Source organism: Carassius auratus, unplaced genomic scaffold, assembly GCF_003368295.1.
Source record: "Carassius auratus strain Wakin unplaced genomic scaffold, ASM336829v1 scaf_tig00040940, whole genome shotgun sequence".
Lineage (NCBI taxonomy): Eukaryota > Metazoa > Chordata > Actinopteri > Cypriniformes > Cyprinidae > Carassius > Carassius auratus.
The window spans coordinates 22,501-35,563 of NW_020526619.1; the positions used below are offsets into that span (position 1 = coordinate 22,501).

The window sequence follows — 13,063 nt, forward strand, 5'->3', positions numbered from 1 at the left end:
CATTAAATTTTTCATTTAAAGTTTGTTGATTGGTCTAGCATTGTTACCTGGCCCTGCCCTGCAATGAAAAATGTAATTTAATTAGCTAAATTAAATGTCAGTCATCTTGAGGTTTGCAGATGGAGCAAACCTCTACTGCCGTTGAAAAAACCTGTCTGCATAAAAAAAAAAAAAGCATTAGACAGTGATGTAATGGCGGACAATCGGTATCAGAGTGGCGTGTTTAAAAGAAAATTAAAGAATAAAGGACAGCAACGCAAAATGGAAGTCATCAGTAAAATAAAAAGGATTACATCAAAGGCATTAATCCACTAGTGAGTGGGTGCCGTGCGCCGCGCACATGCTTAATCTGGCTGGAGTTAATAGCGCAAACTGCTGCACAGAGACCGCCGATTTTTTTACTTCATTCAGACTTTGTTCAACTTCTGCTCGAAATCCACAGCTAGATGGAAGGTGGTAACTGCAGGTTTGCAGCCTAATGAAAACCACCGCATTGATACACTAAAATCTCTCTCTGACCCCAGGTGGGCTGCGCATGCAAAGGACACCAAGGCACTGTGCAGAAATTATGCCAATATTCAAGAGTCACTGATGAACATGGCAGAAGACAGCAAACAGAACCCGACAACACAAAATGATGCTTGGTCTCTGGATAAAAAATGAACAGGCTTGATCCTGCTTTTCTTTGCACTATGTGGAATTATGTTCTCCAACGCCACTAAATTTGAACAAAGTTAGGCATGTTCTATGAAGTTCTATTTATGTATTTTTGCTAGAGTACTAAATTACATCTAACGATCTTTAAAATGCCATGGTAATGAGAAAATGCTTATTTAATTCTGTTATATATTATTCTCTAAGAGTGTAATTTATGTGATGTAACTTAGTAGACATAGTACTGTAGGTCAAAGTCAGCCTAACACTGCCTATATGTGTACTGGAGATGTATATAATCTATACAATATGTCACCACTTACCAAGAACAATAATAAAAAAAAAGATTTATACATTCATAGATTTAGCTATTTATATGTAATACAAATGATTTGTTATGATTGCAACCTTACAAGGTATTTGTTTGTTTTTCAATATGTTTTCCAGGTAAATAAGTGTTTTATTCTCATTCTGACCAATCTATTTATTGTGCATTGCAATAAACACATCATCACTTTGAACTTTTTTAATCATTATTTATTTATAAGAAAAACTTTTTCAAGCTTCAATCAGTGGTCATATAAATAAATTATAACGTTTTTTTTTTATATGTAACACTGTATACTGTACTAGTCACATTTTGAAAAAGCTTTGCAGTTCAAATAACGATTGGATCGATTATATTGTTACACCACAAGATGTCAACCAATGACTTTCAGTCATTGAATTGTTCATTCAAAAATGCTGATTCATCTATGAAACAAGTGTATTTGATTGAGGAATTCAATCATTCATTCAAACCCAAGTTTTTTTTAAATAAATGATTCAGATTAATTAAACATTTTTATAGACTTCAGCAATTAACATAAATTATGTTATTTTGTTTAGTTGTTTGTTCAGAATCTTGGTCTCTATTTTTATTCTCAGTTTATCCACAATTGTGTAGCTCTAATACATAGCTTGTGTATGTATCATTTTGTTCTATTTAAAGTAATGTAGGCTATAGAAGGTAGGGCCCGAAAGTGACTCAAGCCCAGGGGCCTCCACGAGCCTAAGTCTTGCCCTGCAGTCAGTTCATTCAGTTTAGGAACAATGGATCCAGAGATACGTGACTGAAAAGGTCGAGGACTCCAGAGAAGAAGGAGAGGAGGAAGATGATGAGGAAGAGCAGTGAGGAGTGGAGGAAGAGGAGGGTCAAGGAGTCTCAGATGAAACGTGTGCCACTATCTGACCATGTACTTGTCCGTGGTTTGACTATGAGGGAGGCTGGGCAATGAGTAAAACCAAACTTAAGTTTCTTCACCGTCCCCTCGATCATAGAAACATTCAGTGATGAAAACAGGAAGATGTCCCTCAGTGTACTCTACTGTAACTTTAGAGAGCTTTCCTCTGGTCCTACACATTCACCAAACTGCCTTACACAGAGAGAGTTTCTGTAGAAAGCATGTGTTCCAGTAATCAGAGGTTTAGACATTACAGCTGATGTGTGATGAGTGGATCAGTCATGCGAGAGGATTTTACCCACAATCCCTTGCTAGGGCCGGTATAGCCGGTGATGTCTGTCCCAGACCAAACATGTGATGCTGGGGAGGACTTTCTTCTTCTTGTTGTTTGGTGTATTGTACTGTACAGTACATTAATAAATAGAACATTTGCAAAAGTATACATGTGAACCACAAGCAACAACTTATTACTGGTTTTTGGTTTTGGTTTTTGTAGTATTGTTGAGAATTGATCTCACCAGTGTGTGAGACTGTAGTGTGTGTGTGATGAGGGCAAAGTTTGGGTTTCAGCAAGAGTGAGTAGTTTTAAAGAGTAGAGCTTCATTTTCATTAGGTTTGAAGATGTGTGAAAGCAGCTGAAAACAGCTATAAATAACAAATCAGTCCCCAAAGTATAACAGTGTTTCTCAATTACTAACAGACTATAACGGATTCATTTGGCATCCTTTTCTTACAGTTTAACACTGATTCTACTGTATCTGCACCGCTCTATTTATGTTGTATACTGTAACAGACATGGACTAGCCAAAGGATCCCTGTTTCCCAAAAGGAGGTTTTAGTATCTGAACTCACTAGTGTTCTCTAGTCAGTGAAGTAGTGTGTGTATTTGACAGGTGTGTGTGTCATCTGAGGACAAAGAGAACGTGTTTCTGACTAAACTATTTGATTTTGACCTGGACGTCTGAAGTTTGCACAAGTTGGTGTGTAGTTTATAGTTGTGAGAAAATGGTGTATTGTTTCATGAATCGTGTGTTAGCAATCGAGAAAAACTATAAACACACACTCACACACACACACACACACACACACACACACTGCATAAACTTTTGAATGAACTTCATAAAGCTTCGATGAATTACAGATCAGTCTGTTATTGATTGCAGAGCACATGATGGAATCTAGTTAGTGATGTCATCTACGCTGCTAATATTAGGTGATGCATTCGGATCACTTTTACATCACTTTTTCTATTTAACTTGTTTTAAACTTACCATCAAATATAACACATTGACAAAGTAAAGAGAAATAAAATATATTCATTTTTATATCAACATCATAAAATGCATTAAACACATTAAACTGGGTTAGTGAGTTGATAAAAAATGAATGATTTACTGCCACTGTGTGAATAATGTGTAATCCATAAAAATTTACTGTAATCTAATTATGAGCATTTTAAAATGGTATATAGTCTAATTAGAAGTTCATAATTCTTGGAATCTGTTTATGTGACAGATGACATGCAAGCAGTTATTACTCAGCAGAAATGAAATCAGTGCAGGTTAGTGATTCTCACAGCTGGCAGAAATGATCACTCACGTGCACGTCCAGAAACATCTTCGGCAGAGACTCGGCGCATGTTTTCTGCAAGAGTTAAAGTTTCACGTTCATACAGGACCATAACATTATCACAGCTCAGATAACACACGTGCGTCTGCAAGAGCTTGATCTGGGAAGCATCTGCTAGACTTCTTTCAGATGTCAGTTTTACCTACTTTCTAAATTATAAACATCTCTAAAGACATCTAATAAACGTCCATTTGACATCTGAACAAGGAAACGTCCAATAGACGTATTGCAGATGAGCAAACACTCTTAAAAGGCTGTAGACGCAGACGTCTCTGAGATGCAGGTGTGTTTTTAGGGACAGTGCATACACTCTCTTACCGTGCGATCATGTTTATGTACTTTGTCCAGATCCCTCATGATTTCTTTGCTGAGCTCCAGAGCGCGCGAGTAACAGGTCGGCGGCGCGCAGCTCGTGAACCAGATCAAACCCAGAAGCAAGAAGCAAGAAGCGAGTCTCTGCGCGCTCATGTCTCTCTCTGCCCAAAACATCTGAGCTGTGCGATGACGAGGAGGATCTCTGCCTATAAACCCGCGATGACGTCACGCACCTTCCCACCCGTGCACGCGCAGATGCTCGTGATGAAGAGTGAACAAATCTTTGGAGTGTATATGAATATGTATAAAAAGTGTGATTGTAATATCACGCGTGATAAAAAAAAAAAAACATTGTTATTATGTTGTTTCTATTCTCTGAAAACATCCAGTTTTTATAAACGATTCAAAAACATTTTCTCTGGTTATGCTGCTATTAGGGGAGCTTTGTATAATTTTGCAACCATTATGGGAACATAACCTTTGATTGTTCTCTTTTGAACGTTCTAAAACAAGTAACACAAGAAAACGTAAATAACACTTTTAAAGACCAGGTAACTTTAAACAAATGTTCTTTAACTTTACTGGAAAATGTTTAACGTCGTAACTCAGAGAGACCCTTGACAGAGCGTTAACCAGAGTTCAGAGAAGAATCGATTCTTAACTCTACACAGGCTCGTGAGTTATCAGTAATGCTCAATCTGCCCATGGTTAGTGTGTTTCTGGTAGTTTGAAGAGCAAATGTCGCCCTCTCGCGGTCATACTGTGGGAAGAAAACAAAAACAATAGAAACCACAGATTCTAATGGTTTCCGCTAAAACACTACGAACCATCCATTTTTAACCATTAACCATTGAAAATGGTTTTCTGTTGTGTATTTTGGGACCTATTCCATTAAGATTTAGTGGTTTTAACAAGTCACCAATAATACAAGACGACCAATATTGTAGGATTTGGAATGCGAGTTATCAAAAGACTGTGGAAGGGATCACTTGCACTGGTAGGCCGGTCAGAGCCCAGGAACTCAGTCAACAACAGTTCTTTCTTTGAGGACTTTACTTACCCATTTAGCATATAACAGGTGTGGTCTGTATAAAAATAACAAATACAAAAAGGTGAATAATACAGATTTTAAACCCAACAAATTAACATTACTAGCAATATTACTGAATATAAGTGAAATGCTACAGCTCAATGGATTGGCATATTAGCATCTGAATAGGTAATTTTACCACATAATCCTCATTAACACACTTATACTTGCAATTTACAGCAGACAGATTAACTAAAGACAATCTATCTCAATGTAGAACATGAGAACAGTAGAGATAAAGCAATTGTAAAATATCACGGCAGATATACATAACGTGCTTGTAAACAAACGCTGGTTATGCACGCACAATCTATCGAAAATAATTATCATATCTGCAAATGCCTGCAAGATTATAACTTAATCTCAATACTAAACATAATTTACCAAGAACAACTCACTTTTAGGATGCACGCACACATATTATGCTTGTATTGGATCGGCTAAATGTCTCTTCTCTTCAACTGCTGCGCAATGGTAAAATGGCGATAAGACTTAAAAGGGCAACACATCTTAAAGGGCAACACGTCTTAAAAGGGTCATGCATGCAAGCCGTTTGTACAGCCGCCCCCAAATTGTGTTCAATTTGACACTTGAGAAGGTTGCATGTGTGTCACTGCTGCTGCGTTGGGGTATTGGTCTCCTCTGTATCATCTTCAGGAATGGGGGGTAGAGCCACAAGTCGAGCTACAGGTCTAGTATAAACCTTCCCTTGAACTTGGACATCCACTGATCTCACTTGCGAATCTTGACTGGGGTGCACCTGGACTACCTTTCCAATTGGCCAATGGGCTCTGGGCTGATGAGGATCCATTATCATGACTATTGTGCCTGTGGTCATATTAGGGAATGTATGTTGCCATTTCTGTCTGACTTGCAAGTTCGGAAGGTAATGGCGGATAAAAGAGGACCAGAAGTGGTCAGCTAACACTTGAGAGTGTCTCCAACGGCGACGACTCAATCCCTCTTCTTTAGGGTATATGACTGTAGGTAGGGAGTTGTCTAGCCGCCCTGTGAGAAGAAGGTTGGGTGTTACTGGATCAGGATCAGCCACATTACAAGACACATACCCGAGGGGTTTGGAGTTAAGGATGTTCTCTACTTCGATCAGAACAGTCCTGAGTACTTCCTCTGGTACTGTTTGGTCCCCAATAGTTGTAGATAGTGCCATTTTAATGGATCTTATCTCCCTTTCCCACACTCCCCCAAAGTGTGGTGCTGCAGGGGGATTGAAATGGAATGCTATCTTTTGTGGTGCGAGTTTTCGCTGGAGATCAGGTGACATGGCCTGGAATGCCTCGCACAGTTCCCGTTCACCACCTCGGAAATTTGTTCCTTGGTCTGACAGTAATTCTACTGGGGAACCTCTTCGAGCAATAAACCTACGTAGCGACATCAGAAATGAATCTGTGTCCAAGCTGTTAAGCAGGTCCACGTGCACGGCTCGTGTGGTAAGACACTTGTAGAGGATTCCCCACCTCTTTTCTACTCGTCGACCAATCTTTACAAGGAAAGGGCAGAAGCAATCCATACCGGTGGAATGGAAGGCTGGTTTGTAGAGGCGTAAACGTGCCACAGGAAGGTCTGCCATTTTGGGAAAGGTAGGTTTGGCTCTGAGTCTTTGACATTCTGTACAGGCATGCTGTAAGATGCGGATGGCTGCTCTTCCTCTTAACACCCAGTATTTTCTCCTTATTTCTGCAAACACCCGATCAGGGCCTGGATGACAGAGTCTTTCATCAAAATCTTGAAGAAGTAATTTCACGGCTGGATGTCTAGAATCTAGTACGATTGGATGTTTCAGGGCAGGATCTAAGGTTTCTGCATGTCGTAACCTACCACCAACCCGGATTAGATTGGTCGATGTGTCATATTCTGGAGTTAAGGTAAGTAAGCGGCTATTGTGTTGAAGAGGTTTGCCTGATCTCAACCGTTGCAATTCTTCAGGAAAACTCTCACTTTGCACCTTCTGGAGTATGACTGTCTCTGCTGTTTGGTAAGTGTTTGCTGTAGGTTCTCCTGACTCTCCAGCCGCCCCATGTAGCTCCTGTGCAATGGCCTTCACCAGCTCTGTCCAGGTCTTGTACTCACTGCCAATTGTCCGTTTACAGCTACAACTCCACAGAATGCGGATTTCTTGAACTCAGACTTGTCAATCTCGGGGCACTCTGTAGGGTTTGCTGGCCAGTTCTCTGAGGAAAGGAGCAGGAATGGGGGCCCATGGCTCCATCTGTTTGGCTTAGCAAGGTCTTTTAGAGTCTTTCCTCTTGTAAGGTCATCCGCTGGATTTTGAGCTGAATCCACATATCGCCAAGCGGTGATGTTGGTAAGCTCATGGATTTCAGCCACTCTGGTACCGACGAAAACCTTGAAATGGCAAGACTCTGACTGAATCCAAGACAGCACTGTAGTAGAGTCTGTCCAGAGAACTGTGTGGCGAAGTGGCAATGTTAATTCCTTCTGCAACTGGGTTTTTAGCTGTGCACCAATTACCGCAGCACAGAGCTCCAAGCGGGGTATTGACAGGACTCTTTTAGGTGCTACTCTAGAACGTGCCAATACGAATGACAGATGGATCTTACCCCTGCTGATCTTCAGTGCGCAGGTAGGCGACTGCTCCATATGCGCTCTCTGAAGCATCACTGAACACGTGAAGGTCTATAATAGATCTTGTTTGATCTACTGAAGCTGGTACATATGATCTTGGGAAACTGATTTTGTGAAGAAACTGCAGCTGATTTTCCCATTCATTCCAGCTCTGAACCAAGGCTTGGGGAAGTTGAGTATCATCCCAGCTGTGCTGCTTGTTCCAAAGTTGTTGGACCAGTACCTTAGCCCTTGTAGTATACGGGAGGATATATCCTAAGGGGTCATACTGACTGGCTAAAACTTTGTAAATAATCCTCATGGTTGGAGCCCCATGATCGATGGGCCGGTGACGGTAAGTCAGAACATCTGCTGGGCAATTCCAGCTAAGGCCCAATGTGGACTCTTGGACATCAGTCTTTTCATGGGCTAGCCAGAGTTCAAACCCATCCGATCTTGCTTCAGGTGGAAGATGGCTAATGACAGCTGGAATATTGCTGGCCCATTGCCTCAATTCAAAGCCTCCTTCAGCTAACAGACCTCTCAGCTTATCAACCAATTGCTTAGCCTCCTCTGGTGATGGCAAGCTCTGCAAGCAATTGTCAACATAAAAGCATCGTTCTATGGAGAACCTTACATCATCACCCGGTTGGCTATGGTCTCTTACATGCTGCTGTAAGGCAAAGGTTGCACAGCATGGGCTGCACGTTGTCCCAAATGGCAGAACCTGCCATTCAAAGACATCAGGGGTGCCCTTTTCCCTGGAGTCACGCCAGATAAACCGAAGAAGTGATCTATCTTCAGGAAGAAGGCGGACCTGGTGGAACATGCCCCGGATATCCGCACTGATGGCAACTGTATGCTCACGGAATCTGAGTAAGACCCCAAGGAGAGATGAACCCAAGATGGGGCCAGCGAGGAGTGAATCATTTAAGCTGAGACCATTAAACTGAAATGAGCAATCAAACACCACACGATTCTTGCCATTATGGTGCACCATGTGATGTGGAATAAACCAGCACTCACCACCTCCTTCTCTTTCTTCTGGACTGAGCATTCTGATTGCTCCTGACTGAACAATTTCTGGATTTCGGAGGAATAGGCATCAGCTTGTTGCGGGTCTCTGGCAAGTTTCCTCTCAGTACTTCGTAGGCGTGGCATGACTGCTTCCATAGTGGCGTGAAGATGGGGCATGTCACCTTTACGTAACAAGGGTGTTGCATACCGGCGTATTCCATCCACCTTTATGCGAATTGTTTTGGCTTCCAGCAGTTCGATGGCCCTTTGGTCCTGCTTTGACCTTGTGCACTCCGTTTCATTCCGAAAGGGCAAAACATCCACTTGCCACAGCCTATTAACATTCTTGCACAATTCTGTGGTGCTAAGAGGAAGGGATATGTGGAGACACTCCTTTGGTTTGAGTCGCTGCTCTAACAGACTGGTAGGGCCCTGCAGTGTCCAGCCTAGTTTGGTTCTTATTGCAGCGGGGCCACCAGGTGGACCAAGTCTTACTGGCTCAATTGTGTGATCATGTGAGTTTGATCTGCGCCAACAAGGATGAGAGGTTGGCCTTTTCAAAGCTCTGCAATGGTAGTCCAGCCAAGTGTTTGTACTGCCTTTGCAGCTTAGCTATTGGGTACGAGTGGTCAATGAGATCAAGCTGTGGTGCAGTAAAGGCTCTGGATATCAGATATCGCTTCTTTGGATTGTAGTATGGAGAAATGTGGAATGAGACTGAAGCCCCTTCAAGGGTTTGCACATCATGACGGATTGTTCTCAGAGCTAAGCTTTCTTCAGTACCTCTCAAGCCAAGCTTTCGTACTGCATCTGGCAGAAGCATGGTACGCTCAGAACCGTCATCAAGGATTGCAAATGTGTCTAATGTGCAACTGCCATGATGTAGGAGTACTCTGACAATCTTGAGCAAAACTTTATTACTGCTGACTGGTTTGTTCAGGTAAAGTGTCTGTGTCGCTGAACTAACTAGGCAAGCCTCGGTTTTGGATGACACTGTGACAGGCCTCTCATTTACTTCATGGAGGATTCGTAGATGCTTCCTTTGACAAAGTGGACATGGTTTCTTTAGACCACAATGGGCAGCCTGATGGGCAAGACCACAACGCCAGCATCTCCTATTGGATCGTATCCACTCTGAGAGTTGATCTTTGGTGAGGGTCGGAATTTGAGGGCACTGACTGAAAGCATGTTCAGAGTTCTGACAGTAAGAGCAATATACCATGGGCCTACCTTTAGCTTTCCTCATCAACCTTGGCAGGAGAATTTGCAGTGGCTCTCACATCAACACTATTTCCAGACCCAGTCAGTACTGTGGCAGTGGTTTGGCGTGCTCGTGGAGCTACTTGGAACTCTCGTTTGGGCTCTGCTTTCTCCCTTGGCAGTTTGATCATCATAGCTTTGGCACCAAGACTCATATTTCAGCCATTCTGCCAGATCTACCAATGAGTATGTCACCCCAGCAGGACCGATGTAACATGTGGCGGCGGAAATCAGCCCGTCTTTCAGGTGGCAACTTATTGAGAAGGCGTGCAACATGCGACCCACAATACAACTCAACGCTCCTGTCTGGCCTAAAGTCTTAAGCAGCCCAACTAGAGACTGCACTTGAAGAGAGAACTTCTCAAAGGCTGAAGGGTCATTGCGGCTTATATCAGGTGAATCAAGAATAGTGGCAATCCGTCTTAATGCTCTTGGCTGAGGCTGACCGAACCGGTCATTCAGGGCCAACATGGTGTCTCGATAAGGTGTAGGGGAGTGCAAGAAGGAATCTGCTATTAGAACAAGCATCGTCTAATTTCAAGTGGTCAACCAGTACTTGATATTTGAACATCTCAGTATATCAGGTGGCAGAAGATTTTCCAAGGCTATTTTAATCGAGCAAACTCACTGGGTCTTTGGTGCAGAAGTAAGGGATGGTGGGCGAGGGACCTTTGTAATATTTCTCTGTCAGATCCACAGATGCCATGCGGAGGTGACACATTATAGGAAACTGTCCTGTGTTTGTTCAGGATAAAGACTTCCTGGTTGTTCATGTGCATTTGGAGGACGTATCTGTCGGCAGGGATACTGGCCATACCTAAACTGGTTATCATATGAACTTGGATAGCCGAAATCCTAGTCTTTTCAACAGAAGTGAGTCTAAGGAAGTGATTGTTGGTGTGGCTCTTGGTAGTGCTCTTAATCCTTTGCTGCGCACTGATTTATATTTTCTGGCTCATCGTATGAATGGGTGGGAGGAGGCTCTGGCCAGTCTTCATCATCTGCATATGCTTCATCGTGGAATTTAACTGATGGATAATCAGAACGGGTGTTGGGACATTAGATAAAGGCTTCTGGAACTACAGGCTCTGTCACTAAAAGCTGGATCAGCTCATCTTTTGGCGGTCTCAATTCGTTTAAGATCAGCTTGGATGGCCTGCTGTGTTTCACGAAGCTTTAAATTCTTCCTCTGAGATCCTTTGTAAACTTTAGGGAACTAGCATCTGATCTGTCACTCTGGTATCCATCACCTTCATCACCAAGGGGGAACGAACTCTGCACCGTATTCAGACTGTAGCTGTCGGTTTGGATATTGTGGTGATGACTGGTAGGCAGGACTGGAAAATGTGCTGCTGCAGAAGACGTGGATGGTCACAATGCTTATCCCTGACCGTCAGCCTCGACGGGGAAGAAATGGTGGGTAAACCATGTGCTCTCTTAGGCTTTGCAGCAGATGCTCCAACCTGTGGCGAAGAGTAATCGTCATCAGATGACTCCACTGGTTGTTCCCTCGTACTAACTGGTAACACTGTTTTATGGAAGCTCTGCAAGTCCACCTCATAATCTTGTAAATAGGCTGGACGGCGCTTTGTGCGAACCGAGGGGTTTACTGTTTCAGAACTGGCTGACATCTTAATCCAGAGAAGTGATCATCCGGCTCGAAGGACCATTTTGTAGGATTTGGAATGCGAGTTATCAAAAGACTGTGGAAGGGATCACTTGCACTGGTAGGCCGGTCAGAGCCCAGGAACTCAGTCAACAACAGTTCTTTCTTTGAGGACTTTACTTTCCCATTTAGCATATAACAGGTGTGGTCTGTATAAAAATAACAAATACAAAAAGGTGAATAATACAGATTTTAAACCCAACAAATTAACATTACTAGCAATATTACTGAATATAAGTGAAATGCTACAGCTCAATGGATTGGCATATTAGCATCTGAATAGGTAATTTTACCACATAATCCTCATTAACACACTTATACTTGCAATTTACAGCAGACAGATTAACTAAAGACAATCTATCTCAATGTAGAACATGAGAACAGTAGAGATAAAGCAATTGTAAAATATCACGGCAGATATACATAACGTGCTTGTAAACAAACGCTGGTTATGCACGCACAATCTATCGAAAATAATTATCATATCTGCAAATGCCTGCAAGATTATAACTTAATCTCAATACTAAACATAATTTACCAAGAACAACTCACTTTTAGGATGCACGCACACATATTATGCTTGTATTGGATCGGCTAAATGTCTCTTCTCTTCAACTGCTGCGCAATGGTAAAATGGCGATAAGACTTAAAAGGGCAACACATCTTAAAGGGGCAACACGTCTTAAAAGGGTCATGCATGCAAGCCGTTTGTACAAAATTACCTAAAACCCACAGTTGCCATGACAGTTGCCATTTAAAACCAGTTACCAGTTATTTATTTCACATAAATATAGATAACATATATAATGTTGAAAGTGAGACATTTTGAATGTCATGCAAATATTGGCTCATTCTGGATTTCATGAGAGCACACATTCCAAAAAAGTTGGGACAGGTAACAATAAGAGGCCGGAAAAGTTAAATGTACATATAAGGAACAGCTGGAGGACCAATTAGCAACTTATTAGGTCAATTGTGAACATGATTGGGTCTAAAAAGATCCTCTCAGAGTGACAGTGTCTATCAGAAGTCAAGATGGACAGAGGATCACCAATTCCCCAATGCTGTGACGAACAATAATGGAGCAATATCAGAAAGAAGTTTTCTCCGAGAAAAACTGCAAAGAATTTTGAAGTTATCATCATCTACAGTGCATAATATCATCCAAAGATTCAGAGAATCTGGAACTATCTCTGTGTGTACGGGTCAAGGCTGTAAAACCATACTGGATTCCCGTGATCTTCAGCTCTTAGACGCACTGCATCACATACAGGAATGCTACTGTAATGGAGATCACAACATGTGCTCAGGAATACTTCAGAAAACACTGTCAGTGAACACAATCCACCGTGACATTCACTGTTACCTGCTAGAACTCTATAGGTCAAGAAAGAAGCCATATATAAATATGATCCAGAAGCGCAGGTGTTTTCTCTGGACCAAGGCTCATTTAAAATGGACTGTGGCAGAGTGGAAAACTGTTCTGTGGTCAGACGAATCAAATACAAAAAATCAAAGTTCTTTTTGGAAAATTGGGACGCCATGTCATCCGGACTAAAGAGGACAAGGACAACCCAAGTTGTTATCAGCGCTCAGTTCAGAAGCTGCATCTCTGATGGTGTGGGG

At 42.1% G+C, this 13,063-nt stretch overlaps 1 protein-coding gene across 1 annotated transcript in view; it reads right to left on the reverse strand.

The window, feature by feature from the left end:
* Positions 1-4,056, reverse strand: part of LOC113084939 (cytokine-like protein 1) — a 6,213-nt gene extending 2,157 nt beyond the window's left edge. Inside the window, exons 1-2 of the mRNA XM_026255039.1 lie at positions 3,825-4,056; positions 3,477-3,521 (exon numbers count right to left, since the gene is read on the reverse strand). Coding sequence (XP_026110824.1) covers positions 3,477-3,521; positions 3,825-3,995 — 216 coding nt within the window. The 5' untranslated portion in view covers positions 3,996-4,056. The remainder of the gene's footprint in view (positions 1-3,476; positions 3,522-3,824) is intronic.
* Between the last annotated feature and the right edge of the window lie 9,007 nt (positions 4,057-13,063).